Genomic DNA, 24932 nt, shown 5'->3' on the forward strand with positions numbered 1-24932 from the left:
TTTCACAGGAGCGTCTTCAGACAAAACATGGACGCAGAGCCACATAAGGAGAAATTAAGACAGGTGTGCTATGTTTTAAGGAGCGTCTTAAAGGAGCAGGGAGAGGCGGAAGGCACGGCCGCCAATGGTGGGGCGAAACGAGGTGGGAAAGCAAAGAGAGCTCGAGTCAGAGGAACAGAGCAAGGGGGGGGGGTTGCGGGGAGAGAATAGAGAGAGACGATGGGGCAAGACTACAAAGGGATCTAAACACCAGGATGAGAATTTTAAATTGGAGGTGTTGGGGGGTCAGGAGCCAATGTAGGTCAGCGAGCACGGGGGAGACGGGTGAGCGGAATAGGATACTGGCAGTAGAGCTTTGGATGATTTGAAATTTACAGAGGGTGGAGGGTGTGAGGCCGACCAGGAGAGCGAGTGCTGGAATTGCCAAAATAACAACAGAAAACGCTGGAAAAACTCAGCAGGCCAGGCAACATCCGTGGAGAGAGAAATAGAGTCAACGTTTCAGGTCGAAACCCTTCGTCAAGACTGGAAAGGCACAGGGAATGAAATAGATCGAAAGGCCGGGCTGGGAGAGAACAAAAGAGAAGAGACATTAAGAGGTATTCAAAACCAGACGAGATGGTGATAGGACTAGTGGAGACATAAGACGGCTCTAGATTAGGTGTGAAATGCACTGGCAGAATGGGAGACAGCTGCCGTGTGGGAGAGAGGAAAAAAAAAAAAGGCGGGGGAACCAAAACAAAGGTGTGGATAAAAAATATAAGTAAAAATGTAATGGGGGCCGAGGTTATGATCTCTCCACGACTCTATTTTCTCTCCACGGATGTTGCCTGGCCTGCTGAGTATTTCCAGCATTTTCTGTTGTTATTTCGGATTTCCAGCATCTGCAGTATTTTGCTATCGTACTCGTGTTTGGTTCACTGCCACACCTCTTCTAGGAATGCCTACCTTGAAGAAGTTCTGCTCTTCTCTTCGACGGGATCTCTGTTTGGCTCTTCAACCTTGTTATACCTCTTAATAGAAACATAGAAGATAGGAGCAGGAGTAGGCCATTCGGCCCTTCGAGCCTGCTCCGCCATTCAACGAGATCATGGCTGATCATCCAAACCCTAGCACCCGGTCCCTACACTGACAGCCATCCCACCCAAGCCCTATCCCCGTAACCCCACGTATTTAATCCCCCCTAACACTAAGGGCCAATTTTTTATCATGGCCAATCAACCTAACCCGCACATCTTTGGACAGTGGGAGGAAACCGGAGCACCCGGAGAAAACCCACACAAACACGGGGAGAATGTGCAAACTCCACACACACAGTCACCCGAGGCCGGATTTGAACCCGGGTCCCTGGTGCTGTGAGGCAACAGTGCTAACTGTTAAGTCTGTGTGTTATATTGCGAATTAATACACAGACCACAAGAGTAAACTTTAACAGGTCTTTACTAGTCGAAGGTCAGGGCGGAACTGCCCAATAAATCATTACACAGCACTTATATACCGGTGTGGTCACCCCCGGTATTACAGTATACAGCAGCCAAGATAAAATAGTGCAACCCTTAAAATAGTTCTCTTAAAGGTGGAACGGTTACATACACTACACTAACCACTATGCCACCGTGCTAATGTCTCTTCTCTTTTGTTCTCTCCCAGCCTGGCCTCTTAATCTATTCCATTTCCTGTGCTTCTTTAGTCTTGACAAAGGGGTTTCACCTGAAACGTTGACTCTATTTCTCTCTCCACGGATGTTGCCTGGCCTGCTGAGTTTTTCCAGCATTTTCTGTTGTTATATTGGAATTGCCAAGCCTGGAGGTGACGAAGGCATGAAGGAGCGTTTCAATGGATGAGCTGAGGTAGGAGTGGAGGTGGGCGATGCTGCAGAGGTGGGTGAGGGCAGTCTTTGTGGTGGGACGGATATGAGGTTGAAAGCTCAGTTCGAATAGGAAACCCTGAGATTGCAAACAATCTGGTTCAGCCTGAGACAGTGGTCAGGGGAGGGGATGGGATTGGTGGCGAGGGACCCAAGACGACGTCTTCAGTCTTCCCGATGTTTAACTAGAGGAAACTGCGGCTCATCCAAGTAAATAACCAGACGGGGTATCCCAGTTCAATTTCTCATCCAGAGGCAGCTCCTCTGACAATACAGCACTCCCTCAGCACTGCACTGAAGTGTCAGCTTAAATTAGGCAGTCAAGACCCAGAGTGGAACTTTAACCCACATCTTTAGGACTCGGGGGCAAAAGTATCACCAAGCTGGCAGCATGAAGTAATTTAAATTATGTAAACAAGAATGAGATGTAGCTCACGTGAATCTTTGAGTTCCAAAACCAGCAACAACCTCCCTTGGGGAGGAGATCAGAACTCGGAGCCAAGAATATAAGAATCACTAATAAATCTAATAGGGATTTCAGGAGAAACTTCTTTACCCAGAGAGTGGTTAGGATGTGGAACTCACTAGTGTCAGCCAGTAGCTCAGTGGGCAGCGCTCTCACCTCTGAATCAGAAGGTTGTAGGTTCAAGTCCCACTCCAGAGACTTGAGCACAAAACTCTAGGCTGACACTCCAGTAAATTACTGAGGGAGCGCTGCACTGTTGGATGAGACGTTAAAACCAAGGCCCCGTCTGCTCTCTCAGGTGGATGTAAAAGATCCCATGGTACTATTTTGAAGAAGAGCAGGGGAGTTCTCCCCGGTGTCCTGGCCAATATTTATCCCTCAATCAACATCACTAAAACAGATTCTCTGGTCATTATTGTAATGTATTGTCACATGGTTTGGTATGAGCATGCTCAGTTCGCTCTGGCCTAGTAAACAAGCACATGGACTCGCAGCTCACCGTGTCTGTCCTTCATTTGTTCCACCCACTTATATTACATTTTTGGCGACGAGGATGGGATTCCAAAGCCATCTTTAGGGATCATGGAAGGACACCGTGTTCAACCTTCGAGTGGAAAAGTTTAAGGTGAATTTGTGACACCTAAACTGAACTTTTGGGCGATGTTTCACTGTTAATGCTGATACAGAATTGTCTGTGCTGAGCCTTCGTGTGTGTGTATACACAGCAACAGCGGCGCTGATTCCCACAGGTACACAGGTAGCGGCTGAGTCACTGTTCAACGGGATCGGGACAACCATGGCCGCGTCTACAGGATTCATTGGAAGCCTCGGCCTGTGTGACCGAGCTCACGAACCACTCAGTTCTTACATTGAGCGGACGGAGATGTTTTTTAGGGCCAATGAAGTACTTTTTAGAATGTTGTCGCTGTTGTAATGTAGGAAACGTGGCAACCAATTTGCGCACAGCAAGCTCCCACAAACAGCAATGTGATAATGACCAGATTGACTTGACATAAACAGATGTAAATGCTTGCGATCTAATTTGGCATCTGTTTTTTTCTAAATGATGCAGGAGTTCTTGTACAACTAATTTTAAAATAAAAATAAAAAAGCAAAGAATGCATTTCTTAACAGAGGGCACTATCAGTACTGAGAGGGCTGGGAAAAAAAAAAAAAAAAAAAAAAAAAAATCCCTCCCTTCTGCCCCTCTCTTCGGAAAAAAAAGAAATCCATGAAACACAAGATTGTTACACCGGAAGTAGGTGTGCCGGGGAAAGCGTTCCGCTGGCCGGTTGGGGGGGAACGAATCTCCGCCGGTGCTATGATAACGGGAGGAAGGCGAAGGGTGTGGCGTACGGGGGGGACTGCAGAGCTGAGGTAGGTGGAAAAGGCTCTTAATGATAATTCTAATTAAACCCACACATTGAGCGCACATCCAGGGGCTGACAGCACAACAATGGGATGTTTTCAACCCCCAAAATACCTGAGCATTGGATTAAAAATTTGAAATGAATTGGATTTTCTTTTTAATAAAAGCCATTTCCAGTCACCAGGGGATTGGAGCCACGTTTCAGGGACCCTCTCCAAATTGCATCCATTTCACAAAAGTGTAAAATAAATGATTTGGGTGGAAATTAGGTGGGTTTAACTTCTGAATCAGGAGGTGGGTGGGTGCGCTGCCACTGAGCCAAGGGTGGTGCTGTTGTACTGTACTGAGGGAGTGCCGCACTGTCGGAGGGGCAGTACTGAGGGAGCGCCGCACTGTCGGAGGGGCAGTACTGAGGGAGCGCCGCACTGTCGGAGGGGCAGTACTGAGGGAGCGCCGCACTGTCGGAGGGGCAGTACTGAGGGAGCGCCGCACTGTCGGAGGGGCAGTACTGAGGGAGCGCCGCACTGTCGGAGGGGCAGTACTGAGGGAGCGCCGCACTGTCGGAGGGGCAGTACTGAGGGAGCGCCGCACTGTCGGAGGGGCAGTACTGAGGGAGCGCTGCACTGTCGGAGGGGCAGTACTGAGGGAGCGCCGCACTGTCGGAGGGGCAGTACTGAGGGAGCGCCGCACTGTCGGAGGGGCAGTATTGAGGGAGCACCGCACTGTCGGAGGGGCAGTACTGAGGGAGCGCCGCACTGTCGGAGGGGCTGTACTGAGGGAGTGCCGCACTGTCAGAGGGGCAGTATTGAGGGAGCACCGCACTGTCGGAGGGGCAGTACTGAGGGAGCACTGCATTGTCGGAGGTGCCGTCTTTCAGATGAGACATTAAACCGAGGCCTCGTCCGCCCTCTCAGCTGGGCGTAAAAGGATCCTGTGGTACTGCTTCAAAGAAGAGCAGGGGGAGTTCTCTCCGGTGTCTTGAGGCCAATATTTATCCCTCAACCAACACCACTAAAACAGATTATCTGGGTCATTATCACATTGCTGTTTGGGGGAGCTTACTGCCGTGTTTCCTACATTACAACAGTGACTACACTTGGAAAAAGTACTTCTTTGGGACGGCCTGTGGCTGTGAAAGACGCTGTAGAAATGCAAGTCTTTCCAGTGACGACACTGCTCATTCTATCCTTATCCCAGTGGATTGGTGTGCCAAATTGTGACCACATTTGTTTAATTCCCTTTTGAAAGAGACCAGCCAAAATCCAAACATATAAAAAGAGCAGCAAAAGACTATTCGCTCCTCAAGTCGGCCCTATTCAGACACGGTCTTGTCATTGACTCGCCCTCCCGAGCTGGGAGAGGCAATAAAAAAAACTGACATCAATTTAGAAATTACAGAGATAATTTACAGCGCAGGAACAGGCCATTCGGCCCAACAGGTGTTTATGCTGCACCCGAGCCTCCTCCCACCTATCACCACATCCTTCTATTCCTTTCTCCCTCGTGTTTATCCAGCTTCCCCTTAAATGCTTCAGTGCTATTCGCCTCAACCACTCCCCGTGGTAGCGAGTTCCACATTCTCACCGCTCTCTGGGGAAAGAGTTTCTCCTGAATTCCCTGTTTGTTTTACTAGTGACTCTCTTATATAGATGGCCCCTAGTTTTAGTCTCCCCCCACAAATGGAAACATCTCCGTCTGCCCTATCGTACTTTTAAAGACCTCTATCCGGTCACGCCTCAGCCTTCTCTTTTCTAGAGGCAAACTATGGGGAATTAATTTCTCTGCAACTCCCTGAGCCCTGGGGGACTGCAATAACCCACAAGTCCTTCTAGTTCCAGCTAACCTGCAACTTATCCCTTATAACTGGAAGTCCCCTCCTTTCTCCCAGCTTCCTTTTACTCATCGCATGCTGCGGTAATTGTTCCAGAGGGCAGTGGCTTTCTGAAATGAAATACTTCCTAATATCTAACCTGACACTTTGCCGAAGGATTTTACAAACCTGCCCCAAACAAATCTATTGGTGCTTTTTAAATTTTCTTAATACACTTTTTTTTAAATGTTGTTACAGAGATCTACTGTAAGGCAGTAAAATTTCCAGAAGAATGGCGAGCAGATGGATTACTCAGGAGACCTTCGATACTGTGGTGCAAGAAAACATGACCGAGTTTGAAATGGAGCCGGAAGAGGCTCTGAGCGAAGCAATACAACAATTTGAGTCACAAGGTGCGTGACGTATCGAACATAGAAACATAGAAGATAGGAGCAGGAGTAGGCCATTCGATCATGGCTGATCATCCAAACTCAGTACCCTGTCCCTGCTTTCTCCCCATACCCCTTGATCCCTTTAGCCTTAAAAATATATCCAACTCCTTGAATATATTCTGGCGTGGGTGGAGGATTGGCTCTCTAACAGAAAGCAGAGAGTTGGGATAAATGGTTCATTCTCAGACTGGCAACCAGTAACTAGTGGTGTTCCGCAGGGGTCAGTGCTGGGTCCCCAACTCTTTACAATCTATATTAACAATTTGGAGGAGGGGACCGAGTGTAACATATCAAAGTTTGCAGATGATACAAAGATGGGACGGAAAGTAGTGAGTGAGGAGGACATAAAAAACCTGCAAAGGGACATAGACAGGCTAAGTAAGTGGGCAGAGATTTGGCAGATAGAATACAATACTGGAAAGTGTGAGGTTATGCACTTTGGCAGGAAAAATCATAGAGCAAGTTATTATCTTAATGGCAAGAAACTGGAAAGTACTGTAGTACAAAGGGATCGGGGGGTCCTGGTGCACGAAACTCAAAAAGTTAGTATGCAGGTGCAGCAAGTGATCAAGAAGGCCAATGGAATGTTGGCTTTTATTGCTAGGGGGATGGAATATAAAAACAGGGAGGTATTGCTGCAGTTGTACAAGGTATTGGTGAGACCGCACCTGGAATACTGCATACAGTTTTGGTGTCCATACTTAAGAAAAGACATACTTGCTCTCGAGTCAGTACAAAGAAGGTTCACTCGGTTAATCCCGGGGATGAGGGGGTGGTCATATGAGGAGAGGTTGAGTAGATTGGGACTCTACTCATTGGAGTTCAGAAGAATGAGAGGCGATCTTATTGAAACATATAAGATTGTGAAGGGGCTTGATCGGGTGGATGCGGTGAGGATGTTCCCAATGATGGGTGAAACTAGAACTAGGGGACATAATCTTAAAATAAGGGGCTGCTCTTTCAAAACTGAGATGAGGAGAAACTTCTTCACTCAGAGGGTGGTAGGTTTGTGGAATTTGCTGCCCCAGAAAGCTGTGGAAGCTACATCATTAAATAAATTAAAAACAGAAATAGATAGTTTCCTAGAAGTAAAGGGAATTAAGGGTTACGGGGAGCGGGCAGGAAATTGGACATGAGTCTAAGTTCGGAATGGTCGTGGCCCTGTGGGTAGTGGAGTGGGCCCAGGGGCCGTGTAGCCTGGTTCTGCTCCTACTGTGTTCTAATTCTGTGTTAGATTTCAGGAGATGGTTTTATTCCTGTTCCTGGCTGGGGTGGAGATCGCCTTTACAGAAGGTAAGTACTGTAGAAAATATAGGGACAGAGTGATCTCCTGGAAGAATTTCGATCGCCTAGATGGGTCGGAGAGGAATTTCCCAGATTTTTTTCTCCCAAATTGGCCATTGGGTCTTTATCTGGTTTTTCGCCTCTCCCGGGAGATCACATGGGTTCGGGTGGCTGCAGAGTGATAGAAGATTTGAGGTTAGGATCAGATCAGCCATGATCTTATTGAATGGTGGAGCAGGCTCGAGGGGCCGATTGGCCTACTCCTGCTCCTATTTCTTATGTTCTTATGTTAATGAATTGGCCTCTACTGCCTTCTGTGGTAGAGAATTCCACAGGTTCACCACTCTCTGGGTGAAGAAATTCCTCCTCATCTCTGTCCTAAAATGCCTACCCCTTATCCTTAGACTGTGCCCCCTGGTTCTGGACTCCCCGACCATCGGGAACATCCTTCCTGCATCTAGTCTGTCTAGTCCTGTCAGAATTTTATAAGTTTCAATGAGATCCCCTCTCATTCTTCTAAACTCCAGCGAATACAAGCCTAATCGACTGAATCTCTCCTCATACATCATTCCTGCCATCCCAGGTATCAGTCTGGTGAATCTTTGCTGCACTCCCTCCATGGCAAGAACATCCTTCCTCAGATAAGGCGACCAAAACTGCACACAATACTCAAGATGTGGTCTCACCAAGGCCCTGTACAACTGCAGCAAGAACGTTCAGAGTAAAGGGATCGAACAAAAGCACATTGAGACCAGACGCACTAAAGTGGCTCAGTAAAGTAACTGACTGTGCTGGAGAGTTTTAACTTCCTTTGGGATCTGTTTCCGCTTCCCTGCAGGTGTCGACCTCATCAACGTGGTGAAAGCTGTCCAGAATACGACTGCAGAAGCCAGTGACCAGAAGCACAATGTCCTACAGGTGATGGCAGTGTGCGAGAGGCTGCACGTTTGCGATGTAATTTTAAAAAATCTCTCTGTTTAGTATTTCTTTTTAAAAGAATGGAACGACCAACTGGTAGGTGTGTTGCTGTGATGACTGTCTCTTTTCTAAAAGTAAATTCCATTTGTTTTGAAACAGTTTTTCACTTCAGACGATGCACCCCCTGCCCTCTCAGACCCCCTCCCAACCAACCAAATGCCACATTTCCTTGTTGAAATCATCAGCAATTCCCTTTCCACAAGCACCCTCCACCCTTCAAAAATGCTGTCATTGCTCCGATTGAAAAGGTCCACCTTCAACACTTCCAGTCTCTCCAACTACTGCATCATCTCTAACCCCCACCTTCGCCTCCAAGACCTTGACTACGCACCTGTGAGCTCACTTCTTCCACCAGTCCCTTTACAAATCCCTTCAGCCCAGTTTCTGGTCATCGCACTGAGACTGCCGTGCTCCAAGTTATCAGTACCATCCTTCGTGACTGCGACCATGTCACTTTATCCCTCCTTGTCCTCCTCGATGTTCCTGTAGTCTTCAACACGGTTGACCACGCCATTTTTTTTAATACATTCATTCACTGGATGTGGGGATTTATTGCCCACCGCTAATTGTGGTTTGGACCAACCGAGTGGCTGGCTTAGCCATTTCAGAGGGTAGTTAAGAGTAACCACATTGCTGTGGGTTTGGAGTCACATATAGAAAAAGAGAAATATAGAAGATAGGAGCAGGAGGAGGCCATTCGGCCCCTCGAGCCTGATCTGCCATTCAGTGCGATCATGGCTGATCATCCAAATTCATTACCCGGTCCCTGCTTTCTCCCCATACCCCTTAATCCCTTTAGCCTTAAGAAATATATCCAACTCCTTCTTGAATATATTTAAAGAATTGGCCTCTACTGCCTTCTGTGGTAGAGAATTCCACAGGTTCACCACTCTCTGGGTGAAGAAATTCCTCCTCATTTCTGTCCTAAATGGCTTACCCCTTATTCTTAGACTGTGACCCCTGGTTCTGGACTCCCTGACCATCGGGAACATCCTTCCTGCATCTAGTCTGTCCAGTCCTGTCAGAATTTTATAAGTTTCAATGAGATCCCCTCTCATTCTTCTAAACTCCAGCGAGTACAAGCCCAATCGACCCAATCTCTCCTCATACATCATTCCTGCCATCCCAGGTATCAGCCTGGTGAATCTTCACTGAACTCCTTCCATGGCAAGAACATCCTTCCTCAGGTAAGACGACCAAAACTGCACACAATACTCAAGGTGTGATCTCATGAAGGCCCTGTACAACTGCAGCAAGACATCCTTGTTCCTGTACTCAAACCCTCTCGCTACGAAGGCCAACATACCATTTGCCTTCTTAACCGCCTGCTGCACCTGCATGCTTACCTTCAGCGACTGGTGCACAAGGACACCCAGGTCTCGTTGCACTTCCCCTTCTCCCAATCTATTGCCATTCAGATAATAATCTGCCTTCCTGTTTTTGCCACCAAAGTGGATAACCTCACATTTATCCACATTATACTGCATCTGCCATGCATCTGCCCATATAGGCCAGACTGGGTAAGAACAGCAGATTTCTTTCCCTAAAGTGAACCAGATGGCTTTTTATTCCAGATTTAACTGAATTTAAATTCCCCCGCTGCCGTGGTGGGATTTGAACTCATGTCTCTGGATCATTAGCCCAGGGCTCTGGATTACTAGTCGCCCAGTAACTTAACCACTATACTACCGTACCTTCCACTGATTCTCGTCCGTGACACCAGCTTCACTTGGCTCTCCTTCTGCCAGTCATGTTGTAACCAGCAACCTGCAATTATTCTCCTTCCCTCCCTGCATGGATTTCTTGGACGTGCCCCAAGGTTCCCCCTCCTATTCCTCATCTGCATATTGCCCCCTTGACAACGCAGTCCTCGAACTGCACTCCTTGTGCATGCGGACAAACCACTCTTGATGTCTGTTTGCTTGCCCAACATCAACAACTTGCAATTCTGTGCATGTAGCGTTTGATCGATTATGGCCATGCTGTGCTGGAAGCGGGAGACAGCAACATCCACTGCCTTACTTCTCCTCTGTGCCTGGTTACAAAGTGGCTTTGATGGAGAGATATTCAAGGGTAGATAGAGAGAAACTTGGTTGGGGAGTCTAGGACTAGGGGGCATAGTCTAAAAATTAGAGCCAGGCCTTTCAGGAGTGAAGTTAGGAAACACTTCCACACGCAAAGGGTGGTAGGAGTTTGGAACTCTCTTCTGCAGCACGGTGGCATAGTGGTTAGCACTGTTGCCTCACAGCGCCAGGGACCCGGGTTCGAATCCGGCCTCGGGCGACTGTCTGTGTGGAGTTTGCACATTCTCCCCATGTTTGCGTGGGTTTCCTCCGGGTGCTCCGGTTTCCTCCCACAGTCCAAAGATGTGCGGGTTAGGTTGGTTGGCTATGATAAATTGACCCTTAGTGTTAGGGGGATTAAATACATGGGGTTACGGGGATAGGGTGGGATATGTGTCGGTGCAGGCTCGATGGGCCGAAATGGCCTCGATCTGCACTGTGGGGTTCCTGTGATTCTGTGAAATGGCAGTTGATGCTAGATCAATTAATTTTAAATCTGAGATTGATAGCTTTTTGTTAACCAAAGGTATTAAGGGATAGGGGCCAAAGGCCAGTCACAGATCAGCCGTGATCTCATTGAATGGCGGAACAGGCTCAAGGGGCTCAGGCTTCTGTTCCTATGTTAAGCTAAGTGAAGCAAACCACCTAGGTTAAAAAGGGTGTGCTGAGTCAGAAGGTTGTGGGATCGTGCCTCACTCCAGAGACTTGAGCACAAACTCCAGGCTTGGAGGAAGGGAAGACCAAGGGTTAAGAAGTTGGGGTCCAATTTCAAAGCCCTGGGACAGAATGAGTTGAGAGCATGGGACAGTGCGCTGATTATTTCAACATAATGAGGATCTGGGGGTGGTGGGGAGGGGAGGAAAGACTTTATTGTGACACAAAGATTGCAACAGGGTGAAGATGTCCTAACTCGCACCAAGTCCCGTTCACCCATCACCCCTGTGCTCGCTGACCTACATTGGCTCCCAGCTGAGCAACACCTCAATTTTAAAATTCTCACCCTTGTTTTCAATTCCCTCCGTGGCCCCCCCCCCCTCCCTATCTCTGTAACCTCCTCCAGCCCCACAACCCCCCCCCCCCCCGAGATCTCTGCGCTCCTCCAATTCTGGCCCCTTGCACATCCTCGATTTTAGCCTCTCTCTACACCTCTCCCCCTCTCTACACCTCTCTCTACCTCTCTCTACACCTCTCCCCCTCTCTACACCTCTCCCCCTCTCTACACCTCTCTCTACCTCTCTCCTCCTTTAAGATTCTCCTTAAAATCTACCTCTTTGACCCAAGCATTTGATCACTTGTAATTGGCTGAGCGGCAGGAGACAGGCAGTAGGGATAATGGGTGTGCACTCAAATTGGCAGGAGGTGACTAGTGGTGTCCCGCAGGGACCCGTGTTTCGGCCTCAACTATTCACAGTATTTATTAACGACTTAGATGATGGCATAGAAAGTCATATATCCAAATTTGCCAATTACACAAAGATAGGTGGCATTGTAGGTACAGGAAACTTTCTGATATCCGGCACTGACGGGACCGAGCTGGTGCCGTACCATCAAAAGTGCCGGACATACCAGAGTTAATGTTGAGATACGGAACTGAAAAGCTCCGTGTGAATCAACAAACCCAGCTTCTAAACAGTCGGCTGCAGCTGCAAGCATCTTTAGCTGAAGCTGTTGCCATAGCTACAGACCTTGCAGTGCCTGACTGGGGAAAAAAAAAAGCAACGAGAACTAAAAAAACTTATAGAAAACGGCTCCTGATTTTTGCCGTTAGATCGAGTATTCCGGACATATAACCTCCGGATAAACCAAAGTTTCCTGCAGTGTAGATGGAAGCTTAAAGTTACAAAGGGATATCGACAGTTTAAGTGAATGGGCATAACTGCGGCAAATGGATTTCAGTGTAGGCAGATGTGAGGTCATCCACTTTGGACCTAAAGAGGATCGAACAGGGTACGTTCTAAATGGTGAAAAGTTAAAAACAGTGGATGTCCAAAGAGACTCGGGGGTCCAGGTACATAGTTCATTAAAATGTCACGAACAGGTACAGAACATAATCAAAAAGGCTAATGGGATGCTGGCCTTTATATCTAAAGGACTAGAATACAAGGGGGTAGAAGTTATGCTGCAGCTGTACAAAGCCCTGGTTAGACCACACCTGGAGCACTGTGGGCAGTTCTGGGCACCACACCTTAGGAAGGATATATTGGCCTTGGAGGGAGTGCAGCGTAGGTTTACCAGAATGATACCCGGACTCCAAGGGTTAAGTTACGAGGAGAGATTACACAAACTCGGGTTGTATTCCCTAGAATTTAGAAGGTTAAGGGGTGATCTGATCAAAGTTTCCAAGACATTAAGGGGAACAGATAGGGTAGAGAGAGAGAAACTATCTCTGCTGGTTGGGGATTCTAGAACTAGGGGGCAGAGTCTAAAAATTAGAGCCAGACCTTTCAGGAGTGAAATCAGGAAACATTTCTACACACACAGGGTGGTAGAAGTTTGGAACTCTCTTCCGCAAACGGCAATTGATGCTGGATCAATTGTTAATTTTAAATCTGAGATTGATAGCTTCTTGTTAACCAAAGGTATTAAGGGATATGGGCAAAGGCGGGTATATGGAGTTAGATCACAGATCAGCCATGATCTCATTGAATGGCGGAGCAGGCTTGAGGGGCTGAATGGCCTCCCCCTGTTCCTATATCTCCTTACGTGGTTCGATGTCAAATTTGGTTTGATAATCGCTCCTGTGAAGCGCCTTGGCACATTTGACTACGTTAAAGGCGCCATATAAATGTAAGTTGTTGATTCATTGTGTGTTTCTCTAGGCCCTAGATGCGCTTAAGAAAGCCCTGGATCTCTTGGCTCTTGACGAAATGGGGGAGCACCTGACTAACTTCACCGAGCAGTGCAGCCTCGACTTCGCTCACCGCCACCTGGCAGCTGAAAAGTCGGCCTTTCCCACGGTCCTTTCCGCCTGCAGACAACTGATGTCCGACGCGCCCTCCCTGCTGAAGGGAGTCCAGGCCTTGGCCGCCCTGTTGGACGGCCAGCCAGACCTCCTTGACCTGGAGGGCCAACGCCTCCTGCTGGAGGTCTTAAAGCGTCACCGGGACCACGCCGCCCTGAACGTGACGACCATCCGCGCCATCCGTCACACCTGCCTGAAGCACGAGCAGAACCGCCAGGACCTGGTGCAGAGTGGGGTTCTGCCGCTGCTGACGGGCGCCATCGTGAACCACGGCGCTCAGGCCGACGTGGTCAAGGAGGCTGGCAGCGCCCTGCGGGTCATGACCTACGACGACGATATCCGAGTGCCCTTTGGCCGCGCCCACGACCACGCCAAGTTGATAGTGATGGAGAACGACGGACTCCGGATCATCATTGAAGCTGCAAAAGGTAGGAGACAAAAACCACGACAGGTCAGCCATTTAGGACAGAGATGAGGAGGAATTTCTTCACCCAGAGAGTGGTGAACCTGTGGAATTCTCTACCACAGAAGGCAGTGGAGGCCAATTCATTAAATATATTCAAGAAGGAGTTGGATATATATCTCAAGGCTAAAGGGATCAAGGGATATGGGGAGAAAGCAGGGACAGGGTACTGAGTTTGGATGATCAGACATGATCTGATTAAATGGCAGAACAGGCTCGAGGGGCCGAATGGCCTGCTCCTGCTCCTATCTTCTATGTTTCTATGAATCTCTGCCCTAACGAATAAAAATACAGGAAACTTTGTGCTATCCGGAAGTTGAATGCCCGGCAACTTTGATCTAACGGCAGAAATCAGCAGCCGTTTTGGTTAGGTTTTTTTTCTGCTTTTCACAGGCAGGCTCTGGAAAGCGTCTTTGTCGCTTAGCAACAGCTTCAGAGACGCTTCCAAGCCACGGGCCGAGTGTTTACAAGCTGTTGCTGAGCAACAGTGTTTGTGGTCAGATACTGCCATGAAAAGCTCCTATCTGATGGTCTATCTGGAGCTTTTAAAAAAACGGCAGTAGCTCGGTCCCATGGGTGCCGGATAGCACAAAGTTTCCTGTATCACTAATACATCCAATAACTGAGAGGTTACCGCTATCGGGAAAGGCTGAACAGGCTGGGCTCTTTTCTCTAGAATAGAAAAGACTGAGGGGTGACCTGATGGGGGTCTTTAAAATTATGAAAGAGTTTGATAGGGTAGACCTGGAGAAGATGTTCCCACTTGTGGGCGAGTCCAAAACTAGAGGCCATAAATATAAGGTAGTCTCTAATAAATCCAATAAGGAACTCAGGAGAGACTTCTTTACCCAGAGAGTGGTGAGAATGTGGGACTCGCTACCACAGGGAGTGGTTGAGGCGAATCGCAGAGATACATTTAAGGGGAAGCTGGATAAACACATGAGGGAGAAAGGAATAGAAGGATATGCTGATAGGGTGAGATGAAGAGGGGTGGGAGGAGGCTCGAGTGGAGCATAAACATCAGCGCAGAGCAGTTGGGCCGAATGGCCTGTTTCTGTTTTGTAAATTCTATGTAATTCTAATATTGGGATCACAGGAACATTGTTAATTTACTGGGGGTGGAAGGGATTGCTCTAATTAAGGTAAGGGATATTACTGGTGGGGAATGAAACTCTTCTCCAGTTTTTGCTCTTGATGTTAGTATTAAGTAGTCCCAGTTCAGAAACAGTATAAAGTTCCCTCTGTACTGCCTCATCAGGCCCCCGCCTCAGTTCAGTTACAGCAAGGGTTAGATGACCAGGGAGTGTTTGATGGGACAGTGTAGAGGGAGCTTTACTCTGTATCTAACCCGTGCTGTACCTGCCCTGGGAGTGTTTGATGGGACAGTGTAGAGGGAGCTTTACTCTGTAACTAACCCCGTGCTGTACCTGCCCTGGGAGTGTTTGATGGGACAGTGTAGAGGGAGCTTTACTCTGTATCTAACCCGTGCTGTACCTGCCCTGGGAGTGTTTGATGGGACAGTGTAGAGGGAGCTTTACTCTGTATCTAACCCGTGCTGTACCTGCCCTGGGAGTGTTTGATGGGACAGTGTAGAGGGAGCTTTACTCTGTATCTAACCCGTGCTGTACCTGCCCTGGGAGTGTTTGATGTAATGTCTGTGTGTGTGTTTGTGTTGTTGCCTGTGTGTGTATACTGTACCGTGTCTCTTTGTGTATATGTGCGTCTGTTTGTTTGTTTAAGTGTGTGTCTCTCTTTGCGTGTATATCTGTGTGTGTGTACTGCGTCTGTGTATATGTTTGCTGCCTTCCAGACTTGGTCAAAATGGCCATTCTTGAAGTGTAAGCTTAAATAGTGAGTTTCAGCGGGCTTTTTACCATTGGAGAATGACTGCTAAGCTCGATCCTGCCCTCATTGTCTCAGGTCAACTATAGGGCACGCCCACCATCCCTCCCGAGAGCAGCATAACCCCAGGTCCTTTCTTTTCTCGACACAAAAGGCATCAAGGGGTATGGGGAGAGAGCGGGAATATGGTATTGAGATAGAGGATCAGCCATGATCATATTGAATGGCGGAGCAGGCTCGAGGGGCCGAATGGCCGACTCCTGCTCCTATGTTTCGATGTTTCCAGATGGCTAAGTATCATAACGCAGTGCGTTCACTGCCTGAGCCTTCAGGACAGTCTGTGGCCAGTTTTAAAGCAACATGTTGGGGACAAGGTTTGAGTGAGGGAAATACTTTTGTTTCCCTCCCACAGCAGTGCAGCATGTTTCCATCCTGCTGCACAAGTCCCTGCTCTGCACCTGCCAGCAACTGAACAAATATTTCATTACAATTGTACTCGCTGAAATATTTCTGCCTCCTCCAGCCATGACTCAGTGGGTAGCACTCTCCCCCTGAGTCAGAAGGTTGTGGGTTCATGTTTCACTCTAGAGACTAGGCTGACACTCCCAGTGCAGTGCTGAGGGAGTGCTGCACTGTCGGAGGTGCCGTCTTTCAGATGAGACGTTAAACCGAGGCCCCGTCTGCCCTCCTCAGGTGGATGTAAAAGATCCCACGGCATTATTTTGAAGAAGAGCAGGGGAGTTCTCCCCGGTGTCCTGGGCCAATATTTATCCCTCAATCAACATCACTAAAACCCCCCAGATTATTTGGTCATAATCACATTGCTGTTTGTGGGAGCTTGCTGTGCGCAAATTGGTTGCCGCGTTTCCTACATTACAACAGTGGCCACACTCCAAAAAGTACTTCATTGGCTGTAAAATGCTTTGGGACGTCCAGATGTCATGAAAGTTCTTTCTTTTTTCATTCAGCTTTCACAGACAATCCGTCCGTCCTCAGTGAACTGTGCTCCACGCTGTCCCGCCTTGCCGTCAGGAACGAGTTCTGCCAGGACATCGTGGACCTGGGAGGCCTGAACTTTATGGTGGCGCTGCTGGCAGACTGCATCGACCATCGGGTGCGCAACACGTCCTTTCATTCTGGGGCTCTTTTCTCAAGAAAGGAGGAGGCCGAGAGGTGACCTGATTGTGGTCGTCAAAAGTACAAAGGGGTTCAGTAGGGTAGACGCAGAGGAGATGTTTCCACTTCTGGACGGGCCTAAAACTAGAGGCCATCAATATAAGATAGTCACTAATAAATCCAATAAGGGATTCAGGAGAGACTTCTTTACCCAGAGGGTGGTGAAAATGTGGAACTTGCTACCACAGGGAGTGGTTGAGGCGAATAATATAGATGCTGACATGAATCAGTCATTCATGAAAGAAAGACTTATGAAATAATACTGAGCGGCCTGCGGGTGGCGCTGTCCAGGGAGAGTATAAATACTCTGGCATGGGCCCAGCTTGCGCAGAACTAGTGTTGTAAAACGGTTGATTAAAGCTTTGTTTAACGCTTAGACCAAGTGCCTAGTAGTTCTCTTATGTCAGATGCATTTAAGGGGAAGCTAGATAAACACATGAGGGAGAAAGGATTAGAAGGATATGCTGATAGGGTTAGATGAAGTAAGGTGGGAAGAGGTTCGTGTGGAGCATCAACACCGGCCTGTTTCTGTGCTGTAAATTCTTTGTAATTCCTCTTAAAAGGCTTTTTTTTAAAGCTTTGTTGCTTATCGTTGCACTTTTCCTCACTCCCTTTTTTGCTAAGTTATATATCTGACACCTTATGTTGGAGCAGGAAGCATTTGACCTTGCGAACGTGTGCCTGCACAATTGCGGTGTCAGGGACACTTACGTGATGATTGCAGTTAGCAGATCTGAAGGGCTGAAAAAATGCCACACTCAAACTTATAAAGAAATGGAAATGGTCTCGTGGAACCCTGGTTGGGGAAGGTGTCAAATGATCCTGTCTGTCCTGGCCTCCTCAATGGAGGGGGTGCATTCACACTTTATAACATGCATTGGAGCTCTGTGATTATTCCCACGTGAAACATCTTTCTCTTTGGTGAGGGGAAATCTTATCTTCAGATTCAGATTAGATTTATTTGCCATATGTAACAAGTACAATGGAATGCTTGTTCCCCGTAGGGACGCGTCAGCTATACATACAGCGCCGTGTTCAGAGTCAATGCAATGTCTTCCCGTGGCAGTGGGTGCACGATGTCCCTCAGCCGCTCCGTCCTCCTCTTCACCGCGGCCTCCTCCTCACTGTTGCCGGCTCCACGTGTGGTGGCCTGCTTCTCCCGCTCTGGCCACCATGCTCGGCTCCCCTCCTCCCATCCGGACTGCGAGTTACCCGTCATGGAGCTGCCGGCCGACGTGCTGCAGCGTGTCGTGAGTCTGCTGCTGCTGCTTGTTGCGCTGCGCTCCTCTGCCCGACTCGCCGAACACATGGTCGGGATGTGAATGCTCCAATGCGGCCTCTTCTTCACCGTCGCCCGCTCCACGGCCCGGGGCCTACTTCACTCTCTTCACGGGTCGGCCTCTGGCCGCCATGCTCGGCTCCCCTCCTCCCAGTCGGAATTCCTTCCCGCCGAGGAGCTGCCGGCCGATGTGCTCCAGCGTGTCGGCTTGGCTGCTGCTGCTGCTCACCGCGCTGCGCTGCCTCTGCCCGACTCGCCGAGCACCTCGCTCCGGTTGCGGGAGCGAGTGGCGAGAGCTGGCAGCCTGAAACAGGGAGAGCGAAACTAGAACTAGGGGGCATAGTCTTAGAATAAGGGGCTGCTCTTTCAAAACTGAGATGAGGAGGAACTACTTCACTCAGAGGGTGGTAGGTCCATGGAATATGCTGCCCCAAAAAGCTGTCGAAGCTACATCATTACATAAATTTAAAACAGAAATAGACAGTTTCCTAGTAGAAAAGGGAATTAAGGGTTACGGGGAGCGGGCAGGAATTTGGACATGAGTCTAGGTTCGGATAGGTCATGGCCCTGTGGGTAGCGGAGCGGGCCCAGGGGCCGTGTAGCCTGATCCTGCTCCTGTTTTCGTGTGTCTAATGCTGTTAGATTCAGGAGATAGTCCTGTCATAGTGGATTGGCGGTTAGGATCAGATCAGCCATGATCTTATTGAATGGCGGAGCAGGCTCGAGGGGCCAATTGGCCTACTCCTGCTCCTATTTCTTATGTTCTTATGTTCTTATCTCAGCACCGGACCGTCACGGCCGCCATCTTGTTACTTGTCCAACAACTTTGCATTTATGTAGTGACTTCACCTGACAAGTGTCCCAAATGTGTTGCAGGGACAGCACTGTGCTGAGAGAGAGATTAGGGGAGGTGATTGAAGGTTTGGTTCAAAAAGAGTGTTTTATGGAGACCTTTGAAGGTGGTGGGGAGAGCGGTAGCAAAGGGTTCTGGATAGAGTGCAGGGGTCTGGTGGCTGAAAGCTCTGCTATTGACGTTGGAGGAGAGAGGAAAGGATTGAGGCAGGCCAGAGTTGGAAGAATAGAGGGTGCGTGCTAGGCTGGAGAAGATTACGGAGGAATTTGGAGACGAAGAATTTGAAGGCAGTGCGTTGGGGGGGGGGGGGGGCAGGGTATAGGGAGCCGTTGGTGGTGTGCGATGGGTGTGAGGAACTTTATGTGGGACAAGTTATAACTCCATGCCTAGAATCAAGAGGTTGACCAATTCTTAGTTCCAGGGCAGTGCTGCTCTGAGACTGGAGGTAGGAGTTTGTTGCTCGTGGGTGACACAGACACAACTGGGGCAAGTACCATCTCCTGCTTACATTGGCGTGGATGAGGTTGGTAACTCAGTCTATGTACATGGCGACCACAAGTGCTAATGTACATCCCACCACTCCCGAGGCATGGTGCGCTCATGTTCGCCACCACAGCCCCCCCCCCCCCCCACACCCCTTCGCTTACACCACTGCTCGCGAGAGTGCGTGCACCACTGTTGGGAAAGTACTCACGACTGCTTTTTGTTCCCCTCCGTTTCCCTCCCCCACCCCCCCCCTCAAATTACAGGAACTGGTGAAGCAGGTGCTGGCCGCGTTCCGAGCCATCGCAGGTAATGACGAGGTAAAGGATGCGATCATCAATGCTGGCGGAACGGACCTGATCGTGTTAGCCATGAACCGCCACATGGGAAGCCCACAGGTACAGAGCTTTCAAACCAACCAGAGTCAGTGGAAATGAAAGTGGGGGTGGGAGGGTGTCGGTCGCTGTTTTAATGCACGTGCGTAGGGGTGGCGGGAGGGGGAGGAAAGGAGGTAAAATTCTCTCAATTATCCTTGCACATGTGTAGAGTGATTCAGATCTCTCATTGAGAATCCTCTCTGATGTTACTGCTGCTAACCACTCTCACAAGTCACAGTGCCAGCCATTGTGGTACTGCTGTGACATCGGGAGTACGTGGCCAGAGATGAGATGTGGGAGGCGGAAGCTTTGTCGTGCTAATGCTCACAAGTTGTCACCACGCATCAGGATGATGCTGTTAACTTTTGTATGCCTCCCGCACCTTTCTGAGACAGCATCAAAACTTCCCGTGCAATAAACACAATTATGAACGGCGTCAGTTTTAACAATATTATTTCACTTGCCCTTTCAAACGCTTTTGAATTGACCGGCTCAAAGCACCAAGATACTTTCTGATATATTCTATCACGATAACACCAACGTGCCCACTATAAGCGGTGGGGGACTGGAGCAAGCTGTGCTGTAACTTCAACGCTTCTATGAAATTGTAAGGTTTTCTAGTTTTAACTCTCTTTACTCTTTAGGGGAATCAGAGGCAAGATCAACCAAGGATTTAAACTTTTCTAACAATTGGTTTTATTAACATTAAAATACAACATGTTTTGCAGATCGAGATTCATACAATCTTAATTAGTAGTACAACTCAGGACTCGAAATGGCCAATTCTTCTGCTTCGGGAGACTGAGGGGTTAATTCTCCATTGACATCCTGCGTGGCATTCTACTGGTCTGCCTTTGTGGTCTCCTCATGGACTGTCTCATGTCTTTCACTTCAGAATGGCTACTGTTGTACCATGCTCACTAACAAAAACCAAGCTTTTCAGTAACTTTCCCCTCTCACTTTTCCAGGGTTCTGCCGCTCCTTCCACTCTGCGCTGCTTCTGACATCTCAAAACTGAGATGAGGAGGAACTACTTCACTCAGAGGGTGGTAGGTCCATGGAATATGCTGCCCCAAAAAACTGTAGAAGCTACATCATTACATAAATTTAAAACAGAAGTAGACAGTTTCCTAGAAGTAAAGGGAATTAAGGGTTACGGGGAGCGGGCAGGAATTTGGACATGAGTCTAGGTTCGGATTGGACATGGCCCTGTGGGTAGCGGAGCGGGCCCAGGGGCCGTGTAGCCTGATCCTGCTTCTATTTCGTGTGTCTAATTCTGTTAGATTCAGGAGATGGTTCTGTGATAGTGGATTGGCGGTTAGGATCAGATCAGCCATGATCTTATTGAATGGTGGAGCAGGCTCGAGGGGCCGATTGGCCTACTCCTGCTCCTATTTCTTATGTTCTTATCACTCTTTCAATTTCTAGCTGTATTTGAGATGGTCTCGGCTCCTTCTAGTCTCCAGCCTCCGCTGCTGCCGCGCTTTATACCCCTGCTCCACTCTCGCTCAGCTCCCGCTCCGTCGAGGAAATGGTCCGGTGTAACCCTGGTTTGGGAAGGTGTCCACTGACCCTGTCTGTCCTGGCCTCCTCAATGGAGGAGGGGCAGTCAGACTTTATAACATGCAATGGACCTCTGTGATTATTCCCACATGCAACATCTTTCTCTTCGGTGATGGGAAGATTTTTCTTCATCTCACCTAACAAGTGTCCCAACTGTTGGGGAATGGATGTTCTTATATAAGTTTATAAATAATGCCTCAAGGTAATAGGGTTCAAAGGCACTTATTGGCTTTCATAGGAACTTTCTCAGGGTTACACAGACTGATACTGCAGAAAGCACCTGGTGTTTATCACAGTTTTCCACAGTCTCTCCTTATCCGTTGCCTTCCAGACAGTCTGCATAACACTTTTCGAATTTGGTCAACCTTCCTTTGATGAATTAATACTTTTAACCAAACTCGACTCCTTTAGTCTGTAATTAATCCAGGATTTCTAGCCCATTCCTGTGGTTTCCTTTAAAAGCCCAAAATCCTTTAAAACTAATAGCAAGACTTTTTTCAAAAGCCATATTAAAACCTTTGCCCCTTCCCCGTTGCCCCGAAGGTCCGGTAGGGTGAGGCTGAGGTTTTGCCGCTGACAGTGTTCTCTGTTGGTGCAGATCTGTGAGCAGGGATGTGCAGCCTTAGGGATGTTTGCTCTGCGGAAACCAGAAAACTGTCGAGTGATCATGGAGGGCGGCGGAGCATTGATGGCGCTGCAGGCGATGAAGACTCACCTGGCTGAGGTGAACGTCCAGGTGAGTTGGGAGAGAAAGGGGGTGGGGGAGTGGATGGGGACGTTGGGGGTGAGAGGAAGTGGGCGCAGTAGTGAGAGATAAAGTGGGTGCGGGGGAGAGAGGAAGGTGGGCGGGGCAGAGGGTGAGCGCGCGGGGAGGGAGAGGAAGGTGGGCGGGGCAGAGGGTGAGCGCGCGGGGAGAGAGAGGAAGGTGGGCGGGGCAGAGGGTGAGCGCGCGGGGAGAGAGGAAGGTGGGCGGGGCAGAGGGTGAGCGCGCAGGGAGGGAGAGGAAGGTGGGCGGGGCAGAGGGTGAGCGCGCGGGGACGGAGAGGAAGGTGGGCGGGGCAGAGGGTGAGCGCGCGGGGAGGGAGAGGAAGGTGGGCGGGGCAGAGGGTGAGCGCGCGGGGACGGAGAGGAAGGTGGGCGGGGCAGAGGGTGAGCGCGCGGGGAGAGAGGAAGGTGGGCGGGGCAGAGGGTGAGCGCGCGGGGACGGAGAGGAAGGTGGGCGGGGGCAGAGGGTGAGCGCGCGGGGACGGAGAGGAAGGTGGGCGGGGCAGAGGGTGAGCGCGCGGGGAGGGAGAGGAAGGTGGGCGGGGGCAGAGGGTGAGCGCGCGGGGACGGAGAGGAAGGTGGGCGGGGGCAGAGGGTGAGCGCGCGGGGACGGAGAGGAAGGTGGGCGGGGCAGAGGGTGAGCGCGCGGGGAGGGAGAGGAAGGTGGGCGGGGCAGAGGGTGAGCGCGCGGGGAGGGAGAGGAAGGTGGGCGGGGGCAGAGGGTGAGCGCGCGGGGACGGAGAGGAAGGTGGGCGGGGCAGAGGGTGAGCGCGCGGGGAGAGAGGAAGGTGGGCGGGGCAGAGGGTGAGCGCGCGGGGAGAGGAAGGTGGGCGGGGCAGAGGGTGAGCGCGCGGGGACGGAGAGGAAGGTGGGCGGGGGCAGAGGGTGAGCGCGTGGGGACGGAGAGGAAGGTGGGCGGGGTCAGAGGGTGAGCGCGCAGGGACGGAGAGGAAGGTGGGCGGGGTCAGAAGGTGAGCGCGCGGGGACGGAGAGGAAGGTGGGCGGGGGCAGAGGGTGAGCGCGCGGGGACGGAGAGGAAGGTGGGCGGGGGCAGAGGGTGAGCGCGCAGGGAGGGAGAGGAAGTGGGTGCAAGAGGTGAGGAAAGGGGCACGGGGAGAGGAAGGTGAATGGGGGGAGAGGAAGTGGGTGCGTTTTAGAGAGGAAAGAGCTGCGGGTGGGAGAAAGAGCCCTCCGTTGAACCTCCATTTTAATGTGGGCTGGTCTCCCTCTCTTGCAGAAGCAGGCCTGCATGCTGCTGCGTAACCTGGTGGCCCGGAACTCTGACTTCTCCCAGCCGATACTGGAGATGGGAGCTGAGGGGCTGATCCTGCAGGCTAAGACCACCCACCAGGACTGCGAGGACCTTGCGAAGGCCGCCCTGAGGGATCTTGGCTGCAAAGTGGAGCTTCACGAGTTGTGGACGGGGCAGAAAGGTGGGATCTCCCTTTAGGCGACTGTTTTCGAATCAGACAAGACAATAAACCCCGAAAACAGACATGGTATTTCGCTGCACGTTGCTGTTTTTTTTCCCCCAACGTTTAACCCCTCGGTGGCAATCTGAGACGTCGTTAAATCGACCAGAGAACCTGTGAGGTGCCTGCTCCGACCACAGCAAGTTAAAGATCTACCAGCTGCCATCACCCGCACCTGTACTTCAGTGAATGGGACTTCTCGCGTTGCAGATAAGTGCTGGGTGTTGGGGTGAGATGGGGGGAGGGTGGTGCAGACTGTCGGGTGAGGATCACTGCCCCGCACTGTGCAAACTCACTGAGGATCCTTCCACTAAAAATCGCCACGTCTGCAAGCTCTCCCAGTTCGACAGGTAACCGGGTTTTGGAAATTCCATTACTCTGTTGGTCCAGGCTCTGCCTTTTTTGGGCAGAAGTTCCAGCAGCAGAATGCAAAGTGCTTCGAGACCAGCGGTTGTGATGTTGTATTGTCGCAGTACTTGCCTCTTGCCACCTGAGGATATTAAAGCGTTTACCACCAAACTTGGCAGCTTCTGTGTCTTGAAGCAGGTTAAACGTGCCACTTCACAGATGTCTGTGCCTCTTTCCCCTGCCCTTGCCTCCCCAATTCCCATCAGGAGACAATATTAACCACCACACTAAGGCTTGAACACGTAATCTCGACTATTTTGTCGTTTTTAATTTAAAAAAAAACTTTTGTTTAATAGTGCCACAGCCGCGCTGGGTCTGAGAATGAAAGTTGGCAAACATTACTTCGCCATTGATGCTAGTTGCAGTGATTTCTGCTGTTAGTTGAGCCTCTGTTTGTATATTATTATATTATAACTGTATTACAAAACATCTAAAAGGAAATTTTAAGCCTGATCAGCAGGAATGAAGACTGCCTACAAGTGACTGGATGTGTCTCAGTATTTCAGCAAGGTGGGACTTCTATCAATAACAGAGAGGAGATTCTCCCCATCCTGCTCGATGACGCCAATGAGCCAATAATTGAGAGACCCCCAAATTTTTTATAACCCCGAGAACCCGACGATCTTTGCCATTTCACTTTAAAACAACATTTTTCCCCCACAAATGACCCAGCTCCCTCTGGTCCCCTCTCCCCCAACCCCGTCCTCCACCTGAAGCTCTGACTCACACGGAAATCCTGGCGTGTAATCGAGGCGTTGCTGCTAAGCCGGGTTAGGCATTCACTGCGCAAGTTGTGAAAGCACGTCAGTGGAGCTGAGGAATGCCCGGGATTGCTACTCTGTGGTAGCTGTGTTGAGCCCTGGATTTGAATTCCCATTTACATTGTAGCCTTGAGGTTGGAGGCAGCGTGGAATATAAGTGGGGCGTAGTAGCCTTTTTCTGTTCTGCCTGCGGGGGAGTCGGAGGCTGAATTTTCAGTCCATCACTGCAGTTCAGCAAT

At 49.8% G+C, this 24932-nt stretch overlaps 1 protein-coding gene across 1 annotated transcript; it reads left to right on the plus strand.

Annotated features, from left to right (window-relative positions):
* Positions 1 to 3607: 3607 nt before the first annotated feature.
* armc6 (armadillo repeat containing 6) lies at positions 3608 to 24043 on the plus strand. Its single transcript, XM_086004417.1, has 8 exons — positions 3608 to 3710; positions 5771 to 5925; positions 8087 to 8166; positions 13109 to 13679; positions 16525 to 16670; positions 19614 to 19745; positions 21886 to 22023; positions 23290 to 24043. The coding sequence occupies exons 2-8, from the start codon at positions 5805 to 5807 to the stop codon at positions 23500 to 23502; spliced, it is 1401 nt and encodes a 466-aa protein (XP_085860543.1). The 5' UTR covers positions 3608 to 3710; positions 5771 to 5804; the 3' UTR covers positions 23503 to 24043.
* The last annotated feature ends 889 nt before the right edge of the window (positions 24044 to 24932 follow it).

Source organism: Somniosus microcephalus, chromosome 13 (assembly GCF_052327205.1).
Source record: "Somniosus microcephalus isolate GS21.2 chromosome 13, FLI_Smic_1.0, whole genome shotgun sequence".
Lineage (NCBI taxonomy): Eukaryota > Metazoa > Chordata > Chondrichthyes > Squaliformes > Somniosidae > Somniosus > Somniosus microcephalus.

Excerpts from the sequence above, each read along its gene's own strand:
- armc6 (XM_086004417.1), top strand. The coding sequence starts at position 5,805 with ATGGCGAGCAGATGGATTACTCAGGAGACCTTCGATACTGTGGTGCAA. Across the intron at positions 8,167-13,108 it reads AGAAGCACAATGTCCTACAG|GCCCTAGATGCGCTTAAGAA; the intron begins GTGATGGCAGTG and ends GTGTTTCTCTAG. Across the intron at positions 13,680-16,524 it reads CATCATTGAAGCTGCAAAAG|CTTTCACAGACAATCCGTCC; the intron begins GTAGGAGACAAA and ends TTTTTCATTCAG.